The 24,021-nt window shown below is 50.3% G+C and overlaps 2 protein-coding genes across 5 annotated transcripts in view; one reads left to right on the forward strand and one right to left on the reverse strand.

Moving 5' to 3' along the window:
* Positions 1-2,738: 2,738 nt before the first annotated feature.
* GSTZ1 (glutathione S-transferase zeta 1) lies at positions 2,739-12,255 on the reverse strand. Of its 4 annotated transcripts, none has more exons than XM_019733497.2 (9): positions 12,115-12,255; positions 8,914-8,965; positions 7,692-7,759; positions 7,097-7,177; positions 6,680-6,805; positions 5,516-5,594; positions 4,904-4,956; positions 4,090-4,139; positions 2,739-3,294 (listed from the first exon to the last, which is right to left on the reverse strand). In XM_019733497.2, exons 1-9 carry the CDS (start codon positions 12,127-12,129, stop codon positions 3,168-3,170), a joined length of 651 nt encoding a protein of 216 aa, XP_019589056.2. In that variant the 5' UTR covers positions 12,130-12,255; the 3' UTR covers positions 2,739-3,167. The 4 variants fall into 4 exon arrangements, with proteins under 4 accessions (XP_019589056.2, XP_019589055.2, XP_074183253.1 ...); XM_019733496.2 differs by lacking the exon at positions 12,115-12,255 and adding an exon at positions 9,252-9,352; XM_074327151.1 differs by lacking the exon at positions 12,115-12,255 and adding an exon at positions 9,252-9,353 and having other exon boundaries at positions 3,156-3,294; positions 4,904-5,078.
* A 143-nt stretch (positions 12,256-12,398) lies between these two features.
* Positions 12,399-24,021, forward strand: part of POMT2 (protein O-mannosyltransferase 2) — a 40,513-nt gene continuing 28,890 nt past the window's right edge. The window contains exons 1-3 of the mRNA XM_019733494.2: positions 12,399-12,856; positions 19,022-19,106; positions 23,704-23,808. Coding sequence (XP_019589053.2) covers positions 12,399-12,856; positions 19,022-19,106; positions 23,704-23,808 — 648 coding nt within the window. The remainder of the gene's footprint in view (positions 12,857-19,021; positions 19,107-23,703; positions 23,809-24,021) is intronic.

Below are 24,021 nucleotides of genomic sequence, written 5' to 3' on the forward strand. Positions count from 1 at the left end.
TTCTCTCTGCAGCCCTCTCAATTCCAGCTCCACTGCTCCCCTCACTTCCTCACAGCCCTGGTCCCTGAAATCCACAGGAGACAGCAGACAAGTTGTTGCCAGCCTGTGAGAGCTGAGTTGGGCCTGGGTTGGTTCTCTCCTTGGTTCTAGGTGAAGGAGGCGGCAAGGATGGTTCCCAGCCCTAGCCTCGAGACCAGCTTGTGTTGCTACGGACGGTGGGGAGCTCCCATGGCTTAGGTTCTAGCTTTACAATCTTGACAAAAGCATCCTGCGACAAGGAGATGGACTCTTGTCCTCCTAACGCCAGTACCGCGGAGAACCACAAAGCTTTGGTCAGTCACCTTCTGGGCGGCACTGGCAGTTGGTGTGGGGATGCTTGTAGGAACCCAGCACTTTCCAGGTGAGTCACCTCAGGGGAGCCTAGAGCGACTTTCTTGGGCTCAGACACATTTATGATTTTGTGGGGAGGGACAGGTTTGTCTGGGTTTGGGGGTGGAAGGTTTGGGGAAAACCAATAAGAAAGGAGAGCCTCAGAAATGTCATGGACTCCAAAATCTCTCCTAAATCCAGAGGAAAAGCCACAGCATTTGTTCTCTACCTCTCCCCCAACCCTCCCGGGCTGGTTTCAGGTTTCATTTGACACATATCAGGAAATTCCTGTTGAACTAGAGGAACTGAACTGTGAGAACTATGGGGAAAATACGTAAAATGAGTTTGGTGCATTCGATGAGGCATGGTTTCTAAATGTTTGATAATGGAGGCTGTATGGCTTCTTTACATGATTTAGATTTCCTTAAAATCCATTCAACTTTCATCATTAGTTTTAGGATGGCTGATGGAGCCCCAGGGTCAACAGGTTAGTATTTTGATACTGACTAGGAAGAGACTCGACTTGAAATATATCAACTCTTACTTGGAAATCATCTTGGATCAGAGGCCAGCAGGTAGGCAACAGACCCACAATGTTGAATGTAGAGTTAGAGCACGCCGACTAAATTCCTGGGAGTAAGTAGAGGGATGTAAGCTCAGTGAGAGCAGGGGCCATGTCTATCATATACCCACATATCCCAGCTCCCAGCCCGTGGGGGTCACCTGGGAGGGCTCACTGCATGCTGGTGGACTGGATGGAGGGAAGTTGTAAGTCCGGTTACTAGCTAGGGTAGGACAGCCAGATTGTTTTCTTCTAGGAATAATCCTGGTTCACCCCCTTTAGTTCTCTCTAGAATCATTCAGGGCAGGGGGACTGGTCTCAGGTGGTCTGTTTCTGTACTTTGTCCTTGGTGTGGATTCTATCTAGTTCCCTCATTTCCCAGAAGTCTCTTGGGTTTCTGTTGCCTGGAGGTGAGGCTGGAAGGACGAAGGGGTGCGGGAACCTGGTAACCTCGGCAGTACTGGAAATCGTTTCAGGTCCTTTGGGCTCCCAAAGGCCCGTTGGTGAGAGGCAGAGCCAAGTGCCTCCTTAATCCCGGGGAAGTGACAGTAGCGTCGGTCTGGCCAAGCCTAGCCCCTGTGGCTTGCCGACTGCTGCTTGTTGAGCCCTTGTTTCCTCAGGGCCAGGTAGGCACACAGCCGTGGGCGTTATAGAAGCATGGCCTGAAGTATGGGGCTGCCCTCCTTTCCCAAGTTCATTCTGTCTTTAAAATCCACAGGAGTTTTAATTGCCTATTTCAAATGCCTGAATCAGGTGACTACTGTTAACCAAGCTAAGGAGCTTAGTCTCATCTCAAGTAAAGGTTTCTTGGAGAAAGTGCCGGTGAGCCTTATCCAGCCAGGCAAGTCTGGAGTAACCTGAGAAAAGGGTCCAGATGGCAGCAGGGCAGGACAGGAAGTACCCCTGAGTCGCACTCATCGTTGCTGTGTCATAGCTACTCTCCCATTGTGCTCTCTGGCTCTGAAAGGATAAATTCACCTCATGAACAAGAGTGGCCCACTTTAGTCATTCTGGAGCCTGAAACCCCCGTCATCTAAGAGAGAAGGAGAGGCCACAAAGGAGCCCAGGATGAGAGGGGAGAGCTAGGTTCCCTAGGATTGGGGCTGAAGAAAAGGAACTCATGGCTGAGAAATGTAACTTCCATTTGAACCAGACACGTATCTTCATTCCCTGTTTAAACATCAGCCATGCAGGGGAAATGCAATGTCAGGTATGAGACATAAAGGTCTTTTGTTTCACTCCCAAAAGTGATCCCAGTATCCCTACAATATCTCTGCCAAGAGGTGGTCCTAGTTCCGGTTGAACATTGCCAGGCAAGGGAACCAAAGGTAAACTGTCACCCGGTCTCTGTTTCTGTTCCCACTGCCCATGGAGGAGGCTATCTCCAGTTCCCAGGGCCATTCATTCGTGACTGGATTTACCCCCAGTGCCTAATCCTGGGACTGGTCCAGAGAATGCTGCCCCCAAAGATGAGGGACTGGCGTGAAGGGCCCACTTCCCTCTCAGTGCTGTGGGGGCACACAGCGATGGTACCATTCCTAGTCCTGGGAACTTCGCTGGTCACAAACTACTTTCTTTTCTGTTTCTTCTATCTGTTATCTTATAGATCTTGTGTGATTCTCTCAGGCAGGTTTTGGGGCTGATTTCTCTTCCTTGCCATTAGGTCCCAGGGGCCTACCACAGGGTGGGCAAGGGGCTGGCTGACGACTTCTCCTGGTCCAGACACAGGGATTCCAGCCAGGAAGAGTGTTCATTTTCTGGAACTGCCTTAATTGAACAACTGAACATTCGCCTTAACTGAACAAGCTGGGGGACTAGGCTTCAGTTTAATTATCAAATTGCAGCAGGGGCATTCTGTGGAGTCAGGTACAGCGGAGGGGACGGGAAGAGGCGCTCCGATGTCCTTGTGGCTCTCTGGTAAGCTTGCTAGGCATTTTAGTTTACATTCTCACTTCATCTTCATGACTGCCCCATGACAAAGAGTAGGTCATGTTCTCACCTCCCTCCCTCCCTCCCTCCCTCCCTCCCGGCACACTCCCACTCCACCCTGCCCTAATTTGACAGATGAGGGAATGAAGGCAGAAAGACTCAGTCTGAAGGCAGATCCAGGGCTAGAGTTCAAGTTCAAGGGCTAGGAGTGCAAGTCTCCGGCCTCTTCACTTAGGGTTTGCTCGTTTCTAGGCCTGTTCAGTCCACGTAGCTTCTACTCCTGCACCAGTGGGGCCTGGTTTGAGAGCTAGGCCCTCAGCTCAGGAGGTGTGTCTGGCTGCCGGCAGGGGTGAGAAACTTGGAAGGCCTCCAAGGCCAGCAGTGACTTGTTGATACGTCTGATTGTAGGGTAGGGAGTGAGATCCACCTTGTACCTGTGGCAGAGAAACACCCTCCTCAGCCAAGGTCTGCAGGGGTACAGGGAGACTGCCCTGTGGGTGGTGAGGGAAGCACAGATGCAGGCTGGAGGAAGCCCTTGGGGCTGGCCAGGGAAGGGCAATGAAGGTGGCCCTGCCAGGTGGGAAGCCTTTTCACAGGCAGCTCTCTAGGGAGGGGTAGGTCTTGTGCAGTATCGTCTGGTATCTCTGTTACCTACTGTTCTTATCCAAGCAATGGGTATTTATTGAGAACCTACTATGTGTAAGGCACATAGTAGGCATTTATATACACAGATTCTCTCTCCATCCGTTTCATCAGCTCCTTGGGGGCATTTCTGTATCCCTAAGGGCGCCTAATGCAATGCCTTCCAGACTCGTTCTCATTCACACCCCACTGAAGGGCTGATGGAGGAGAGCAGAGGTAGAGCTCACTGCCGGGCACAGACACACCATGTCTGGGGATACCAGGCTCTTGGGGTGGCCACCAGGTGGGCCTCCTCCTCTTAGGAGCAGGGACTGTGTAAGATCACCTGGGCTGTGGCAGGCATGGCAGGGGGCATTCCACTGATTTCCTCTGCACTGTTTCTTCCAGGCCACAGTGGCTGGTGTGGCGCGGCCCAGAGGGCCCTTGGCCAGTCAGGCAGTCTCTGCATGAGATGCTACCTCAGTAGCTGAAGTGGGATGGGGCTGGGGCGGCGTGGAGAGCGGGGTTGGGCTGACTGTGGGAGGAGGCTGGGCATTTGGAGGGGAGGAGCCAGGAGGAAGAGGGAGGGTGGCAGAGCTCTCTCTTACCTCTCGGCATTTGCCACCTGAGGCACTAAGCAGAGATCAGCCATGGACACCTGAAAGAGGGGTGGGGAGGTCTGAGTCAGGGTGTGCACCCCAGACTTACAGGTGGGGCTGCTGTGTCTACTGGTGACTATACTGGGGTACCAGCCCGATGCTCCCATCTGCTGGCTCTTCCATCTGTCCACATTGCCCCACCCACTCCTGGGTCTGTCTGGGTCCGTCCCCAGAGCTGAAGGCTTCTCCCAGGCCATGCTCCAGTTGTTCTGACACCCAACTCTGTGGGTGGCCAGAAAACACTTCGTTGCCTCAGTGGATATACTGTGCTGGTTACAAAATGCTCTCCAAGTCCCTTAGTGAGGGCTCCCAGGAGAGAGGAGATGCCTCAGGGTGGCGGTTGGGGCCCTGTACCAGAATTTTCACAGGGCAAGGGCCTTAGCCTGTAGGAGTCAAGGGCACCTGAGCCCTAGAACCTCAGAATCGGGAGGGACAGGAGACATCACCTAGTCTAATCCCTCATCTGATGCCTAGACCACCACCCCCTTATCCCAGAGATGAGGTCTTCAGCTTGAATACCTCCAGGAATAAGAAACTCATTTCCTGTTGCGGCAGCTGACTAGGAATGAGCCAAAGAACTCCCCAGGAGGTACCTTCTGCCTGGCAGAGAGGATAGCCTTGGTCTCTCCCCTTCCCCCACCCCATGCCTTCTCAGGAAACTCTGAGCTGAGCCTGCCCTGGGTGGAGGGAGATGGCTGAGTCTACGTGGAAGAGGGTCAGCATGAGGCAGCAGGCCGCTGCGGGGAGGCGTGGGAGGGCTTACCTCGTCCCCCACGCAGTACTTCCCCGCCGTGTTCTGCAGGACCTGTTCCAAAGCTGTGGGGAGGCCAAAGGAATCATTTTACTCCAGGCACAGAATGGGGAGATCAGCCTTTCTGGGCCTTGGCCCCCATGGTTCTGAAATGGGTGGCTGTGAGTGACAGCTTGGGGCGTGTATGCTGGGGGAATACGGAGGCCAGATTTACAGAGAGTTGGTAGGGACATGGGGATGAGACGATGTTTTCCTGGGCTCTTCAAGTCCAGCTGCCATTCCCTCCCCCAGGGGGACAAGATCTGTCATTGGCCAAGGCAGCAGCTCTCACACTGACAGGCTGGCACTTTGCTGGCCTTGGTTTCTTGGCCGGAGTGGGCAGTGAAGCAGATGTTGTGTCATCCAGCTCTGAAGGGCCTCAGGTACTGAGGTTCCCAGAAGTACCTGAAGTTGAGGCCAGGTATGGATGCTGCTCAGCCCACTGCCTCCCCAGCCCTGCCCCCTACCCTCTTCCATGCCACTGTCCAAAGATCCTGGGAAACTATTTCAGATGCCCAAGGCCATGGGCACAAAGGCCATTTCTCTGAGGTCACCTTGGGGCAGCTCGCAGGAGTATGGACTCACCATTAAAGCCAGAACTGATGACCTTCTGGGCCCAGGTCAACCGGTTGTCCTGTTCCATTTGCTGCAGGACTGACAGGTTCTGTGTAGCCCAAGGAAACTCTGATTGGCTTTGGGAGCCCGGCTGGGATGGCTCAGCCAAGCCTCCTCAGGGAAGCTCAGTTCCCACATGTCCCTGGCTGTGTCCCTCCTCCTCCCTCCACTCCTCCAGGCTCCGAGCCCTTCCTCCCATCAGGGCCCTGACGTTAAAGGGGGGTGACGATCCTGGCAGCCTCCGGCCCCGGTGGTTCCTCTAGTCAGGAGGCCTGTGATGCTGGCAGGGATGTGTAAGGGGGGGCGCAGGATGCTGCCATGGCTGTGCCAGGTGTGGCCCTAACCCGAGGCTTCTATCCCTTGCATCCAACGCTTCCCCCTTACATGGTCCCTTGTGAGGAGTGGGAGCGTGATACAGGATGGGGCAATGGGACGGGTGGTGGGGTGGTGAAAGGCACATAGGAGATCTGGACTCCTTCCATCCTTGCACCCCTGGAAACAGTTCACTTCTGGACTTCAGTCTCCTCATCTGTTAAATGGGGATTACTGTCTGCGACAACCTCCTTTGTTACAAAAGACAGTGACATGGGGACAGGGGCACAGGTGCACAGTCAGTGGTCCTGGGCTCTGGTCCTTGCTCTGTCATTCTCAGCTGAGTGACACTGCAAGTCACTCTACCTTTCTGGGGCTATTTCCTCATTCACAAAGTCAGGGGTTAGCACAGATGAATTGTTTTATTACTTTTCTTTTCCTTCCTTCCTTCCTTCCTACCACTGAACATTTATAAACAGTAAAATCTTACAGGAATTCCAATCTACGGTCAGCACAGATGAAAGGAGGCTGCTCTGGTTAAAGGCCGGAGGGGTGGATCTACGCTGCTCAGTCTCTCTGTCACCTGGCCCTTCCCCCTCTAGCACCTCTGGCACGTTCTTGGAAACCCAGGGCTTCTGGGAATATGGTTGTGGACCCAGCAGAGTGGATGATTTCTGAGATCCCTCCCCTCCCCGCTCCTCACCACGTGGTCTAAGCCCCTGAGCAGCCCTCCCTGTCCTCCTGCCACGCTCACGCCCAAGATGGGCACCTCACTGTGGGCTCAGCACAGTGCGCGCGTGTACAAGTGCGCAAGCGCCACACCTGCAGGGGCTGGATGCCGCTGGCGATGAGGTCGGAAATCATGCGCACGAGGCACCTCTTCTTTGGGTCCTGAGGCAGGAGTCTCGGAGTGGGCCGAGTCTCCTCCAGGTACTCGATGATGGCCAGCTGTCCAGAGGGAGCAGTGAGGGGGCCCGCGGTGAGGGGTCCACAGGGGACAGGCCAGCAAACTCCTCCTTCCCCCGTCCCCACCTCAGCTTGAGCCCTGTGACGCCAAGAGGCTCCCCAGGGGCCCAAGCTCAGTTTGGATTCTCATCCTGCAGCACTTGTTTCCCCATATGGCCAGTCTCCTTTCACTTCCCCAAACAAGCAACCAGCCTTCCTCCCTCCCACAAACGTTTATCATGCTGGGAGGTCCTCTCCCCGAGGGCCGAGGGCCATCTCAAGCCCTGCACTCACTGACTGGCCGATGGTAATGCCATCAATCTTCAGGGCCGGCACCTGCTTCATGGGATTCAGGGCCTGGAATTCTTTAGAGAACTGTGGAGACAAGGTCCTGGTGGGCAGGCGGCCTGGCCTGACTTGGCTAAAGCAGAACCAGGCAAGCAGGAAGACCCCAGGTCCGCTGCCCACACTTGAACCCCGTCCCCTGGGTAAAGCTCTGGCTCCTAGGCCCAAGGTGACGCCTGGGTGCTCCGTGCAGTATCCCCACCCCCAAGGGCTGCTGAGATACAGGCTTCAGCCCAATGGCCTGGCTAAATGCACCTCACACGCTGGCCACCACGGCAAATCCAGAGGGCCCAGCATGGGGCAAGGACCCACTCACTACCCACCCTCCTGGGGTCCGGCATTGAGAGCCAGGCTGAGGTCTGGAGCCTGGAGCCTGGGCCCTTCCAGTGGCTCCTCCAGCTACTCAGCTTGCCACCCTGTCTCCTCTGGTCTGTGGACCATGCGGTGCCTGTTTACCTTTTTGGGGGCAGAAGTCTGCACCCCCTACTGGTCTCTCTCCAAGGCCTCCAACTCCCACATTGTGGCCTGGGGGCATTCGCCTTACCTGCTGGCCCCCATCCTTTACCAGGTTGATGGGCACTGTCTCATAGTCGATGCTTTTCAAGGCCAGAGCTAGAAGAGATAACAGACAGGAGTCAGGGGACGGCCTCTGGCCTACTTTGCAGGACGCTATGAGGCTGCAGAGGGAGGCTTCTTTCTCCGCTAGGTAGTCAAGGCCAAGCTTGACCCTCTCCCCTCCCTCCAGCTTCCCTGGTCACCACCTACTCCCCTAACTCTGTACCCACAATGGGGCCCTCATGATTGCCAGTCGGTCTGAGGCAAGAGCAAAGGAGTGAGGGGAGCACAGGATGCATCAGTTTGCAGAGAGCCTGGGAGAACGGGCTCTTCCTCAGTGCTGGTCAGCTCCTCTGGAGAGCGAAAGTGCTTGAGGCCAAGGAGAGACCCGTGTATGCAGGCCCTACAGAGACAGTGCCCAAGCTGCTCTGGTTTCTGGCCCAGCCAGCGCAGAGGCTCTGGGCCCAGGGAAGGCGTCTTCTCAGAGAAATGTGTCCTCGGGCACCCCTGTGCTTTTGCGTTCTGATTCCAGCAAATACCAAGTGACTGGGATGGGGGAGGGATCATGGAGGCTGGCTTCCCCATGAGGTCTAGGTTCAGATTTCATCATTCATTTGCTAGCTGTGCAGTCCTGGGCAAGTTAACTTTGTGAGCCCCTGGGCAATGGGGACAATAACAGTATCTCCCTCCTAGGGTTCCGAGGTTTAGGTGGAGTTACGCACTCAAAAGCACTCAGCACAGTTCTCCCTCAGCATGAGCTGCTAGGATTATGACCTTTGCAAAGGACCCCGTTAAACTGAGGGAGGGAAGGATGAACTGGGGTGGACAATGGCCAGTTCAGTTTAATTTGCCAGATCAAGTAAGATAAGAGCTGAGGAAGGCCAGCTGTTTCCTGCCCGTTACCAAGGCCCTCTGGATTTTGTGGGCCCGCTTTAAGCATAGTTGCTAAGGGGCTTTGGAGACTAGGGTGGGAGAAGTGGCAGGCCCAAGAGAAAAAACAAGTCTCCTTTCCTGCCACCCCCACTCCTCTTGTTGGACTTCCTGAGTGGCGGTGCGGTTCAGGGCTGAGGGCTCCAGGAGACTGGGGGTGCTGGTTGCTAGGGGGTGAAGCTCTGACAGAGCACCTCTTTGCCCCAGGACAGCTTTTCACGCAGGCCTTCCTTTAACCTACCCTACCACACCCAGGCTATTGGTGGAGGCACAGTTCTTACCGATTCGAACTCTCCAGGAGCAGGAGCTTCGGAAATAGGAATAGAGGATGGGCTGAGGAGAGAGAAGGAGGGTGTACATTAACCCGCGCTCGGTGGGTTCCCAGCTCCAGGAACCCACTGGAGAGGGGCACCAGCATCCAGCCAGGGGGGTCCAGTCCAAGCCAGCACTGTTTCTGCCATCCCGCCAGGTCTCCTTCCTTAGGCTTGCGTATGGGCAACTCAGGCCAGGCACAGAGCTCTCTGGGTCAGAAGCCACGAGTCCCGTGGGGTCCCTTGGCTCCAAACTGTGTTGTCACGCATTCTTGAGGGGAAGCCAGCCTGCAAGTGCCCTCCTTTACCTTGCCAGACTCAGTCATGGTGCTGTGGTGACCACTGGCCTTCAGAGGAATGTGCCCTTTCACAGAAATGCAGGAAAGGAGGAGGGACCCTGAAGGGTGGGTCCCATCAGCCAATGGGGAAGTTGGGCGAGGCAGGTGTCAGGGGGACTTTGCCTCAGGTCAGAAAGGGTATCTTTCCAACTTGTGGGAAGTTTCTTATGCTCCTGGTGGATAGGGTGGCCTGGTTTTGAGCTAGTAGTTCGTGTGGTGCAGTGTGTTGGGAGCTGGTATACTGGGGTCTAGTCCCAGTGGAGGAACCAGCTCTGTATGACCTTGGACGCAGCCCTGCCTGCTCTAGTCTTCAGCTCCCTCATTTGTAAAATGAAGCATTGTCGTAAATGATTGCTTAGATTTCTTCCAGCAGTAGTAGCAGATAGACCAGGAATTCTACTTCTTCATGCTTTGGTGCCCCTTGCTTTCAACCTCCCACCCACCAGTCCTCCAGGATCTCAGCTGGTCTCATAAAAGTAGCTGGGGAATGTGCCCATTCACTCCAAAGCCGAGGTCTCAAGCTGGTAGCCCAATGTTCTGTTTGGTCTACACAGTAATTAAAAATGTCTCAGTTACACTCAGCCCTCCCCCTATTTGCGGGTTCTGCATCTCTGCATTCAACCAACCTCAACCAACCCTGGACTGAAAATATTTGGAAAAAACAAGTGACGTTGTTGCTGACGTGCACTATATAGTTCCTGGGATGGTTGCATCTGTACTGAACATGTACAGACTTTTTTCCTTGTCATTATTTCCTAAACAATACAGTATGGCAATTATTTACATAGCAGTTACATTGTATTAGGTATTACAAATAAGCTAGAAATGATTTAAAGTGTACTGTAGGTTATATGCAAATACATTTTATATAAGGGACTTCAGCATCCTCGGGTTTTGGTGTCCACGTTGGGTGGAGGGGCTCTGGAACCAATCCCCTGTAGATATCGAGGGATGACTGTAGTTACCAACATTAAAAATCAGGATGTTTCATATATAAATCCTGTTGTCTTTTTTCTTTAAAAAATTTGGAGACTGCGGACTCAGCAACAACTGACTGGAGCTGCTTAAGGGCCCCCGTCTGTCAGAGCACGCCCTCTCTGATCTGCCATGGACCCCACCTGGTCCACTTTTCTCATTTTTGTGACCTTCAGGACCCAGGCGGCAGCTGAGTATGAGACCGCTCCTCTAAAGTTCAAGGGACTCAACATTATCCCTCTGGTGCTTCTTGGGTAACCGGCATTTCCAAGCAGGATCCAGGGTAGTTACCAGTAATTAGCATTCATGAATCTTCCTACGTGGATTCATGTAGGAGAACTCAACAGAACTCATGAGGGAGAACTCAACAATATTTGTCAGGTCATCCCTGTCTACCATCCCTCTGACTAGACATTTCACCCACGTTCTCTCTCCCCTTCCCCCCTTCACACCAAGCTGCTACCTCACCACACCTAAAGCACCACCTCCATCTTCTAGGTGGGCAGGGGCACAGCTGAGAACCCAGGCTTTTCCAAGTTGGTTCCCCGAGCCCTGCAGTTCCAGCCTGTATTGACGGCCCCTTTTGTGGGGAAAGTGAAGGTTGTTCTGGCAGGAGGGCAGGTGATGGGCAGTGGGTGTCCTTGGAAGGGCAGGAGCTGGGTGGCTACAATTGGATGCGCCACATTCAGAGGTGCATTCCTTTCCCTACCTGGCCAGGCGAGAGGGGTCCCTGGGGTCACGACAGCGACTGCTGGTGAAGGATGGGACCACTAGAGAGCTGCAGACATCAGCTTAGAATCCTTGAAGAAATGCCTTTCCTAATTACTATTAGTTGGTGCAAAAGTAATTCCGGCGTTTGCAATTATTTTTAACCTTTTAAACCGCAATTACTTTTGCACCAACCTAATAAATGTTATTCCTTTGACGTGTACGAAGGGTGACCAGAGTCACTGTAAATGTCCTCAGGTTTTCTACTTATGGGCCATTGGGAGGCGTACTGAAGGACAGTTTCTTTAACCAATGATAACTATATAAACCATTCCATGTTCCTTTTTACACGTGTAGAGCTAAATTTTAAACCCAAGTATCCATTTTCTTTATTCCCACTCTTGGAAGAATTTTGTTTCCAGTTCAAATACAGATTCTGATCACTGTAAATTTCACTTTTCATCTGTCTCTTACACAAGGACTTTAATGACTCCTAAAATCCCGTTTGGGAGCGGGAGGGCTCTCCGTTATTAAAGTGATGTTCTATCTCACCTGACGTGCCCGCCACCTTCCTTCCAGCTACCACAGCTGTTCTCAAACTTTATCGAGAATTTAGTAACTCATCTGGGGGCGCTTATTAAACATGCAGATTCTCGGGCCCCTTTCTCCAGAGATTGATACAGTGGCTCTGGCACGGGCCCCGGGAAGCTCCTCAAGTGACTGTGATGACTTAAAGCGCCACTGCCTCGCCTGGCCCCTGGGGCTCTCAAGGGCAAACGTTAACTGTTAGGGCCTTTCGGGCCGATCGGCCAGGCAAGGAGCACGCAGGGCAGCGCGGAAGAGGCAGGCGAGGGACAACGTTTATAGTCCTCGTAGCGGGGGGTGGGGAAATCAGGCGAAGTGCGAGGGAACAGCCACGCGACGCTGCCCGGTGCGTGCCCCCAAGGTGCGCCGCCGCCGGCCTAACACGGCCCGGACCGCGGGTCCCAGCGGCCAGCACGCAGGCGCAGAGCGGGCGGCGCGGCGCGCTTCCTGCTGGGAGTCGTTGTCGGAGCTGGGGCCCGGGCCGCGCGGCGCACCTCTGACTCCGCCCCCCGGGTTTCTCAGTATTTCTGAGTAGCTCCCCTCTCCCCGGATGCGTGGCACACACCTTCCCCGCTTGCATCTCGCACTTCGGGCGACACCGCTTCCAGGCCAGTAAACTTCGCACCTGGGACGCTCTGACTCGTCAGCTGAGGCCCAGTGAGACCACGACACGTCAGAACGTTGGCTCAGGTCTCAGTAAAAGGAGGGGTTGGACTAGAATGATCTTTACGGTTTCTTCTAGCTCGCCCCGCCCTGTCGCCACGCTCCCAGTCCCGGCGCTGCTGGGAATTGCAGTTCCTTGCGCCCGTTTCCTCCCCGGCCTGGCCCGCTCGGCTGTCGCGGTCCGTCATGCTCTGCGCCACTAGCCACCTCCTAGCGGCCCGGGAGGCCGCCGCACTCCCCGCCCACCAAAGAGGCCGGGGCCCCACGGCCCGCTGCCGGTGTAAGGAACTACATTTCCCAGGGCACCCCGAGGTGCCCCTTTGTGGCTTCTTGGCAGGGCGGCTCGCAAGACTTAGTGTGCCTACGGGCCGGAGGGCGCTCCTGAGGAGGGGAAGGATGCTGCAGGCGGTGGGCGCAAGCCTGGCAGGATCCGAGCTGCGTCCCCGGAGGGGCCGCTGTGGACCCCAGGCTGCTAGGGCCGGGAGCCGGGACGTAGCTGCTGAGACTGCAGCGCGGAGCCCCAAACGGCTTGTTTGGGGCTCGCGGCAATTCGAGGCAGCCGGCCGGTGGGCCCTGCTCGCCCTGGTGACGCTGCTGTCCTTCGCCACCCGCTTCCACCGTCTGGACGAGCCGCAGCACGTCTGGTGAGTGACTCTCCGGGTACCAAGGCAACCGGGAGGGAGGGACGCACCCTCTCATTGGCCCGGTGGCCCAGAGGGGGCGGGATTCACAGGGAGACGGGCGGAGTCGCGCTGGAGGGGAAACTGAGGTTTCCGGTGGTTACCTTTGGCTAAGAACAGTCTATGTAAGAAGAGTCTTTGCTATAGTCAGTGGCAGTGGGATTCCTAGGATCCGAGGAAGCAGTTTTCATGCCTTCCAGGGTCTGCTGCGTGCAGTGTCTCACCTGGCTCTCAAATCGTGGCTCTTAAAGGTGCTTTGAACTTTCCAAGGATAACTGGACATTTTTGTACAGAATTTCCTAAGGCCTGAGTTCCCAATCTGCAAGATTTCCAGACATCAGTGGAGGGGAAAATTCTTAACTGGGTACCTTCATCCTGGGGAGCAGGGACAACTTAGTTGTCTAGGGATGGTGACAGGGGTTCCAGGAAGCAGGTCTAGGGTCACCTGTGAGGAGAGATTTATTTTCTTAAAGGTTTTATTTTGTAAGACTCACTTGCAGGACTGAGGCATGGCCAGATTTCATTACATAAGCTTAAAAAGTTTCCAGTTGAAAGGAGGAAAATTTTTAATTGAAAAATTTTAATCTGAAAATTCATTTGGTCAATAAGGGATACCATATTTTCTCATTACCACTGAGGAGAAAAGTGTAGGGATGTTAGAAATGGAACTCCTTGACCAAAAAGCAAGCAAGCTAACAAACTGTCAGGGCCACCCTACTTGGACGTTAATAAATTAGTTTGTTGTTGTTTCATGAGTCTTGGCAGAAGACATGAGACTCCTGGGTCAGAGACAAAGGACTTACTACGGACAACACAGGAAGCAGGATGTTGGAGGTAGTTCCCCCTCCTCCCCACCAAGTCCCACAGGGCGATGCTATGGGCTCAGATGGATGGCTGCACACATGGTAGGTTCCCTTGCAGCTGAGGAACGATAAGCTCGGGGACTCTCCTGTTTTATAGCAAGCGGTGAGCAAGCTTACTCTTGTCCTGGAGAGAGACATTCCCTCATCTTTCGAAGTGGCTTGATGTAAACATAACTCTGAGAAATGGCCCAGGTAAAGTACAGTCAGGGCCTTACATTGTTGCATACCCAGCGAGATTGTGTGGCAGGACGAGACCCATGGAGGATTGTCCCTCCCCATGTCTCACCCCTCTATCCTTCATGTCTTGGCTTATAGCACATTTTCATATGAATGTGCTACTCCATTGGCTACTCTGATGAACCTGACTGACAGATGCAGGGACCAAATCTGTTCAGTTTGTCTCATACAGCATTTAGTTTAGGCTGCTCTCAGGAGGACTCTCAAGCAGCAGGATGAAACCAACCTGTGGTGCTAACCACAACCATGCCTTCCAGGGACCTGGATTCAGCCACCTGTGAATAACTGTGGGGGCATGGGGGTAGGGAAAGGACCAGTAGGTCTTATTTCATATACTGTGTTTCCTCCAAAATAAGACCTAGCTGGACAATCAGCTCTAATGCATCTTTTTGAGGCATTATATCTCCCACCTTGGCCCACGCGAACTACTATAGGGTGACTTGACAACTATTGTACTCAACCAAATGGTCATTAGCTTTATGCTCTAAGACCATCTCACGCCAGCAAGAAAATCCAGGTGACTGAACTAGAGTTAAATTTGAATCCCATAGATGTCCCCAGGCTGATCTGGAGTTGCTGTTAGGGGAAAGAAAGACAAATCATGCCCAGGAAAGTCAGGGAAGAATCTCAAATTTTCAAAATAGGTTTGTATAGCCAGTCACACCTTTTATCCTGATCTTTACCCCGTTGGTGGCCAAGAGGAGATGAACCCTTTCTGGTGATGGCTGCGTTAGGTGACCAAACTGCTTTACTAAGGTGTCTGAACCCAGACAGAAGTAGAGTCAGAAATCTTTTTGAGAGAGCTCTTCCGTGCCTGACAATATCATATGCCTGTGGATGGTAGGGAGTGTGGAATGTCATCGAATATCTTGACTATTGGCCTATTATTTGGTGGCCACTGCCAAAAAAAAGGTGTACCGTTATCAGATTGCAAATGGTCTGGAAAGCTGGAAACATGGCATAGTTTTAGTTTCAAGGCCACAATGCTGTATCTAGAGTCAGATGATTGGACTGGAGCAGCATCAGCAACACTGTAACCTGACAAAGCGTCAGCAGCATTGAGGCACCAACGATAGCCCACAGAGGGGAACAGAACCCTAATATATTCAGTTGTCTTGGAGCAGGCAGGGTCAATACCCCATGCAATGTGGCTTCCTTTATTGCAAGCAAACAGGCCAACTTTTGGCAGGAGTCACAAGCCACCATAGTGCAGTAATGGCTTCTGCTTCAGAAACATATACGTAGTCCTTTACTCTGTGCCCAGTGCATGATGGTCGATGTGTTTCCATGCCGGTGCATTGATGAATCCACGTGGCAATGGCAGCAGTCTGGCTGGTGCATGATTGACCAGCAGCTTGATCCAGTCTTATCAGAGTTCTGGCCCCTCTGTGGACATCTATGTGAGTGATCCAGATTGTCCCACCAGTAGGCAGCCATGATGTTTTCCCACAGTTCTCATCTCTAAAGAGAGGTGTTTTTTATCTCTCAGTATATAGTTTTCCAAGTGACACACCAGATGGCTAGGCCAATGGGCAAAGCCCGAGTAAATAAAAATATAACTTGTTTGTTTCTTAGGAGTATTGTCTAAGGCCAGGGTGCAGACTTTCAATTCAGCCCATTGTGTTGATCAACCCTTACTGCAGTTGGCCTTCCAGAGTTGTCACTGGGGCTGGATGACTGCCGCTGCCCAGTGGACACCATCAGCTTTTAATTGAGCCTAACTGACCGTCAGTGAGCTAGGCACAAGCATTTAGAAGAATCTCTGTGAATCAAGGGCTCCACTGAGCCAGTGGCTTTGCTTTAAGTGGTTGAGTGGAAGATGGTTTTTCCCAAAGCGGGAGCTGCCACCCCTTCATGAAAAATTGAGATGCTTCTAGGGCCAGGGCGGCTGTACTCTTGAATATACCATTTCCATTTCACCAGCAAGGTTTGTTGAGCCCTTCCCTTTTTTGCCATAGATTCCAAGTTGACCCGCCCCAAAGTGGCAGGGGTCCTAAGGCTTTCATGGTGAGTCACTCAATTTCAACAAAGGCTTAGTTGATAGTTGCCCCTTTAAAAAACTGTGTACTTGGTGCCTGAGTCCAGCAGGTGGCGCTGTTATCCCGGAGAATGGCCTCTCTGGGCACTCCCGCAGCCATTGTATCTTTAAAGCGGTGATTTCCCGTTCTGTTCTTGGGATTTGTATTATTTCTTCTGGACCACCGGGATCAGCCCTCAACACACAACAGTCCCTGAATGCGATGATCCTCTTTAACACTCATGGGATCAATACCAGTTAGACATTCAACAGTGGAAGCCACCACCCCCCATAGGATTGAATAGGGTGGACATGTGGGCCCCTGATTTCGATAGAGTCCTGAGTTTGAGTTCCTCGCCTCCCTGGAGTTGCCCCGTGCTAGGAGGGGTGTGTATGGCCTTCCGTCCTCTTTCGGGACAGTGAGACCTTGGCCCTACCTTTCATCATCTTACTCCTTAAAGCAGCTGAGGTTGTGTGTGTGTGTGTGGGTGGGGGGGAATCACAGGACACAGAGGGAGATGGTGGTTCTGAGCCTCTGAGAAAGGCTCGTTTACTGTTGGCTTGAGAACACAGCTCAGCCAAGGATCTTTCAATGTTTTCATTTTCCCAAAGTTCTACATCGTGTAGCAAGGTCCTTACTGCTGGCACCATGTATGTAAGTTTTAGAGACTCCTTGATTCGGCAGCCACGTCCACATTGCCTTTCGGCAGGGGCGCCTAGGCTTGCTGCCCTCTCGTCATGATTGCGTCGCTTCCTCCTTCCCCCAGAAGAGAGTGAGCAGTAACCACGGCAGCATTTAGACCATTTGTTTGCATCCTGCCTCTCCCCACTCAGCCTCATTAACAAGCATGACAGTGAGGGACTTTTATTACCTTCCTTGCCCACTACTGGGCAAGAACATTCAGTACCAGATGCTGAGGAGTCTTCTCGTATCCAGTAACCCAACCTGGAGGTGTCCTTGTCCTTTCTCTTACAGAAAGCTATGTCTCAGCCTCCTCTGCTTGTCACCAAAACTGTCAGGACTTGGGATTTTATTTTACCCTATGTGCAAGCTAATAAGTTAGCCGGTCACTGTTCTATAGATGCTGGCAGCAGACAAAGTCCTGGATCAGAGACCAAGGACGTTATTTCTCATGAAACAGCAAGCAGGATGAGCATCAGCGTGTTGGCATCGGTTCCCCTTGCCCCCCAAGCCTCACATGATGCCGCGGGTCTGTGCCTGCACACGTATTGGGTTGTATCTCAGCTGAGGAATATTGAGCTGGGGGAATTTGCTGTAATACAATAAGCAGTAAACAAGACTGCTATCTGTTACAGAGGGAGACGCTAACTCTTCCCTCAAGGTTGCTTGCTTAAACAGAACCGTGAGAAATGGCCTGAGGAAAGAGCAGTCAGGACCTTGCATTCTTGGCCTACGCCCCGCAAGGTCTGTAGGAGCAGAGCAGGAGAGTCAAGGAGGACAGTCTCTCCCAACACAAGCTGCAGGGAAAAACAAGAAGAAATGTGGATATTACTACAGCAGGTCCTCCATTAATGGCGATTAACGTTTTGTTGTAACCATGAGATGCCACAGGAACTTAACTCTTGTTTATATCAATTAGCCTACGGTAAAACTGGTTTTGTTAGACATCATTTCGCTGAAAGTCACAGAACCTATTGACGATGTTAAGTGAGGACTTACTGTACTAGTTTTACCTGGGAAATTTTTGAAGTAAAAATCTCATACCCCTTTGTCAGTATGTTTCCAAACAGACTTCAAAACTAACCACAAATATTGGTTCAGTTTAAATCGTGCCCAGCATGTGTGGGACTTTATAGTCTTCAGAATTCTGTCACATGTCAAATGACTTGAGCCCTAACACCTCCCTGTGAGGGGGATATGGCGGATACTATTATTGTCTCCATTGTGTAGATGAGAAAAGAAACCTGAAGAAGCTGAGTGAATTTGCTAGGTCGTGCTGTTAGTAACTGCTGGAGCTGGGACTGGATCTCTTCTTTCTGCAAATCTATTTTGTCACACTCTTTGGAAGTTATTTCTCTCTTTGACATCACCACGTTACTGTCCTCACTTCATGTCAAGCTGCATGCTTATAGGATGCAGAAGCAGATTTCCTCTTCTGTCTCTGTTGGACCCACTAAGTTACAGAAAAACAAAAAGAACCCTGCATTTTAGGGAAAAGCATGCTCTGCCTATTATTTTGTGTGTCAGTAATAAATACTATGGAAGCTGACCTGGGGATTGGATAGTCACTAGAAAGCAATCATTCTTCTGAGCTGCAGGGAGAGACTAACAAACAGAAATGTCCAGGCGCTGCTGGATAACTGCGCTGCCACCATAAAGCACTGTGTAGGGTGTAAAAGGTGTTATGTGGTTGTATAGAAGAACAAGGCTTTGTGTTAGAATCACTTATTTACTTGCAAAATAATTTGTGCAATGAGGATCGGTTTTAGTTAGGGTCCTAGTAAGAAAGCCCTCAAGACCAGTGAGGTCATAGTCAGCTAGTTAGTCATCATAAGTTGATGAACAAAATCAGACTTCTGTGACAACCATGGCTTATAGGCTCTCTCTGCCCACAATGTAGTTTGTGGTAATAGTAATGTAGTTTCTAGTAGCAAATGTAATCTCAGTGTTAGAAGGTAACAGCCTTGGAAGACAACTCTTACTACAAACCTTTCTATATTATAGGGAAACTCTTTGCCCTTTTAAAATAAATAGAAGCTCAAGATACAGAATAAGTATAGATTTAACTTATAAATTTATGATAACTGGTTGGTAAATATTTGCTAACCCTTTTCGTCTGCATAAATGAAGATTAATGACCAGCTTGATGTCTTGCTTCCTCAAATCACTTGTATCAAAAGCTTTTTTAAAAAAATTCAAATTTTCTCATTAATTGCTTGAAACGCATAGCTTTTGGTTTTAACTGAAATTTTAACCATGTTTTATTTATTAAGGCAATTTGGATTATGTGATAATTTAAAAATTCTATTCTCTTTTTGTTTTTCCTTTAGTTGGGATGAGACTCACTTTGGAAAAATGGGAAGTTACTATATCAACCGCACCTTTTTCTTTGATGTGCACCCACCTCTGGGAAAGGTGAGCAGGGTGGTGAACAACTGTCCTAAGGGTTGGAGCCAAGCCTTGGTTTTGGACTTAATTCTCAGCCTTGTAGAAAGAATTTCCTGACATTCCAGACCAGTTCCTTTCATGGAAAATCTTTGGTGTTTTTAGGGGTATTTCTAACTCCGAAATGAAGAGAGAGTCCATCAACTGATGGATGGATAAGCAAAATTAGGTATATTAATACAATGGAATATTATTCAGCCATAAAAATGGAATGAAGTAGTGATACATGTTGCAATGTGGATGAATAGTATAAACATTTTGCTAAGTGAAAGAAGCCAGACATAAAAGGACACATATTGTAGGATTCCATTTATATGAAATGTCCAGAGTTGGCAAATCCATAGAAACAGAAAGATTAATAGTTGCCAGGATCTGAGGGGAGGGAGGATTGGGGAATGACTACAAATGGGTGTCGAGTTTCTTTTGGGGGTGATGAAATAATTTGGAATTAGGTAGTGGTAATGTTAGCGCAACCTAATTAATTCAGTACAGAAAAACCACTGAATTATATCCTTTAAAATGGAGAATTTTATGGTGTATGACTTTTATCTCAATTTAAAAAAAGAAACAAAAGTGGGGAGGCCGGCTGGCTCCGTTGGTTAGAGCGTAATGCTCATAACACCAAGGTCGCCGGTTCGATTCCCACATGGGCCAGTGAGCTGCACCCTCTACAACTAAATTGAAAATAGTGACTTGACTTGGAGCTGATGGGTCCTGGAAAAACATGCTGTTCCCCAATATTCCCCAATAAATATTAAAAAAGAAAGAAAGAAAGAAATGGAGAGAAGGACTATGTTGCCTAAAGCAGAAATAGCTTAGGGGAGCTAATCTTCACAGGGAGTGAAACTCCTCTTCCTCTCCCCACTACCAACACATTGTTTGACATGTTCCGTTTTTTAATTTTTAATTGGGGAACAGTGTGTTTCTCCAGGGCCCATCAGCTCCAAGTCAAGTTGTCCTTCAGTCTAGTTGTGGAGGGCGCAGCTCAGCTCCAAGTCCAGTCACCATTTTCAATCTAGTTGCGGGGGGCACAGCCCACCCTCCCATGCGGGAATTGAACTGGCAACCTTGTTGTTGAGAGCCCACACTCTAACCAACTGAGCCATCCAGCCGCCCCTCCAGCAGCTCAGCGGCAGCTCGTCTTCAATCTAGTTGTGGAGGGTGCAGCTCACAATGGCCCATGTGGGAATTGAACCAGCAACCCTGTTGTTAAGAGCTCACGCTCTAACCAACTGAGCCATCAGGCTGCTCCTGGCACATTCCTTTTACATGTTTTAAGTTAGAAATTCCACCAATCAGAATTCCTTTTACTCTTTTAAAAACAAACACCTCTGAGAAGGCTAATGGATTAGCCCTGACATTCACTCAGACCTTTCTTCCTAACTGGAGGCTGAGCTCTTCAGCATTGAGGGGACAGGAATTTGCCTTTTATGAAGTGGGGGAGTGATCTTGGAGCATGGAGTACTTGGGGATGAAGGCAGGGGTGAGGGAAGGCGGGGCGATCTGTGACAGATGGGCTTAGGGAAGCAAGAGAGCATAGGGCAGGGCCAGGGAGGAGGCCCCTACAGGTGGGATAGGTGGCCTCTTTCAAAATTAGAGCAACCCTATGAAGTAGGTACCGTTGTATCTTCATTTTACAGATGGGGAAATGGGCTCAGAGAGGATAAGTAGTTTCCCGTAGGGAGCAAAGCTAGAAGTGACAGAGTCAAGGTTCAGATGGGCCTAGAGTCTGCGCTCCTAGCCATTATGCCACACTGCCTCGTGAACGTGCCTTGCCTCAGTACTCGGACTGTATCTGTTACTGCCATAGAATTAAGCAACAGTGTGGTGAATATTTGCATTGGGCTTGCCTGGGAACCAGACCTCTGGCAAGATTTTCCATAGGAAACCCAGCCTAGTCGTTCAGCTGGAGCCTGCCTGTCCATTTTTGGAGTTCCCTAGTGCTCAGTGAAGACATGTGGAAAGCACTGGCTGATTTGTTTTTAGTGAAGCCTTCCCTTCCTCACATCTGGCCCCTGTGTGGAGGGAGAAATGTGAGGCTTCTTTCTAAGGCTGCCCCTAGGAGGGTGCAGTCCATCTACTCCTCTGAAGTATCTCCTGGTGGTCCTGTGCTCTACTTGGTTGAAAGAGAGCGGTGAGCAAATTAGAAACCTGTGCGAAGGAGCAGAGTAGCTTTCGTTGGTTCAGAGTCCAGGCCAAAGAATCAAAAAGCCCCTTGAAGTGGTGAGCAGGAAGTTTTCTCCTGCCGCGCTGAGGCCGTACCTGCCGGTTCACACGGGCGCCCACCCGGGGCGCCTGGGGGCTCCAGTCAAATAGGTACTTGTAAGAGAAATAAAGATGCCTGCACATGGGAAACAGAAGGAAGTCAAAGGCCCAAAGCTACTTTTCCTTACATTTCTATTCTTCAGAGGTAACTGTGGGTCATCTTTCTTAACAGTTTCTTATATATCCTCTCAGAAACTTTTTATAGAACTATCAGTGTATGTACTTATACATACATATTAATACACACGAACAGCACATTATGCAAATGGATCGGACGAATTGTTCAGCAACTTGTATTTTAAACATGATATAGCTTAATTTCTTTCCACATTAGCACATAAAGATGTACTCCATTCATTTTCATGGCTGTATATTATTCCGTCATACAGATGTGCCATAAATTATTTTACCCCTCTTCGCTTGATGGGCATTTATGTTATTTCCAGTTTTTAGCTGTGACAAAAGGTACTGCATGAACATCCTGTACATTTATCTTCTCAGAGTTGTGCAGGTTTATCTAAAAGATTCTCAGCAGGCAAACTAAAGAGTCAATTGGATATTTAAATTTGTGTTAGATATTGCTGAAAAAATACTGTCATAATATATATTCCCACCGATGGCGTATGGAGGTGCTTGCTTCCCCCACACCATTGCCAGCACTGGTATGATTATACTGTCAAAACTTTGCCGATTTGAGAGCAAAAAATGGTATATCATTGTTTCCATTTGCATGTCTTTATGAGTTAGGTTGAACATTTTTTTCATATGTTTATTAGCCATTTGTATTCTGTTCTCTATGAATTTGCCCATTTTTCTTGTCGGTTGTTCTTTTTCTTATTGATTTGAATGAGTTCTTTAGTTAGGAAGTAAGCTCAGGGCTACTTTTCACCTTAAAGGAACTAAGAGGGCACAGAATTTTGCCTGTTAAGCACATGGCATAGTGCCAGCATCACCTGTTATCCTCACAACCCCCTGCAAGGAAGGTTTTATTACCTGTAGTGCAGAGATAGTAAGTACTGTCCACAATGAGACAGCTAGCATGTGGGGTGCTGAGATCCAAACCATCTGTTCATGTCTTCGCTCTACCAGACCAGCCAAGCAGTCTGGGAAGTCAGACCAGCACCAGACAGATTTGCCATCTGAGATCCCACGTGGGAATGAGCATTCGTTTTGATTGTCACCTGTCAGTTTTAGTTCATCTGTGTATTTGGATGGCTCTGTCTTTCTAATACCTTATATTACTTTATATTAAATTAATTATATTAATTAACTTCTGGACCCAGGATTTCCTCCCCACTTTTTTTGTTTTTAAACAAAAGTCTTTATCATCACTTACTGCTGAACTTTGGCTTCTGTACCTTGACATGGAACTATAGAGAGTGACTCTGTTTAGAACTCCTGGGAGAAAAAACTGAGCTGGTTAGTGGTCCACATCCAAGCCCCCACAAGCACTGCTGCTGGGAAGGGCTTGCCCTCCACACGCCTCACTGGAACACAGGAGCCCTCCTGGGGCGACCTGGGGCTGTTCCAGGTGCTGGGTATTCGTTGACAGTTTTTATGTTTTAGCTGCTTATGTGAAAAAGAGAATTTTACACTGTTGATGGCCAAGGAAAGATAGGAATGAAGAAGCTGATCCTCTTAAATAGTTTGAAGGATTCACAACTCTTAGTTTATAGTTGATTTCTGCTGGTTTGTGATGTGCCAGGGTTGCCTCCCTTTGGAACACTGGAAAAAGGAGAAACCAGTCTCTGGCGTTTTGGCATTTTTTCCACTGGGACTTTTCTCTTCCCCTCTGGGGAAAGGCAATTGCCTTTGCATTCCTCTTTTCTATTTTCTCCCCTTCTCTCTATTCCTGGTGTGTAACAATTTGGCCCATTTTCTCCCTCCTCATTCTGACATGGAACCTCATTTTCCTTTCAGTGGGCCAGTCTCCCTGGAATCAGCCCCCATGAGCTGTCCTGTTTTATCTCTTAGCAAATGAAAGAAGGCTGAATGAGAGAGCCCATTATTGGCCCTGCCCTTCAAACTGGGGGGGATTTTTTCTTCCTAAAGTGTTCAGTCTGCACTATTCCCAAGAACTTGGCCTTAACACAAGAGAGGATTTGTTTCAAGCAATGATCTCTGTAGACAAAAGATTCTTTGCCCTGCAACAGCTGCAGGAGAAAATGTCACTTTGGCAACTCCTATGGACAGTTGTCGAGGGAAGCCAAGGTCTGGATGCAGCTGGAGGGAAGTTCAGGGGACAAAGGAATCTTCTCTCAAAGGTCTCTCATCTTTCTGTTTGTTCTCCTTCTCTCCTCAGATGCTGATAGGTCTTGCTGGCTACCTGAGTGGATATGATGGTACCTTTTTATTCCAGAAGCCTGGGGACAAATATGAGCATCACAACTACATGGGAATGAGAGGAGTAAGGCTTCCTGACTTGGTGTAGCCTCCCTGGACCCTGGGGACAGACCCAGTCAGAAATGTACAGTTGGAAGCCCTGGAGTGGTGGCAGGTGTAGATAAATGAACTTGGAGGAAGGGGGCAGGGGAAAGAGGGAAGCTGATTGGACCCATACCCTGTAGTAGAGATTCAGGTGTAGAGATTCGGAAATGAGCCGGGTAAGAAGGGCAGGGGG

This window comes from Rhinolophus sinicus, linkage group LG03 (genome assembly GCF_036562045.2).
Source record: "Rhinolophus sinicus isolate RSC01 linkage group LG03, ASM3656204v1, whole genome shotgun sequence".
NCBI classification, from domain to species: domain Eukaryota; kingdom Metazoa; phylum Chordata; class Mammalia; order Chiroptera; family Rhinolophidae; genus Rhinolophus; species Rhinolophus sinicus.

Coding starts and splice junctions, on each gene's coding strand:
- GSTZ1 (XM_019733496.2), bottom strand. Junction 6,806..7,096: donor GCATTACCATCGGCCAGTCA/GTGAGTGCAGGG, acceptor CCCTCTGGACAG/CTGGCCATCATCGAGTACCT. Junction 4,957..5,515: donor CATCAGTTCTGGCTTTAATG/GTGAGTCCATAC, acceptor GCCTCCCCACAG/CTTTGGAACAGGTCCTGCAG.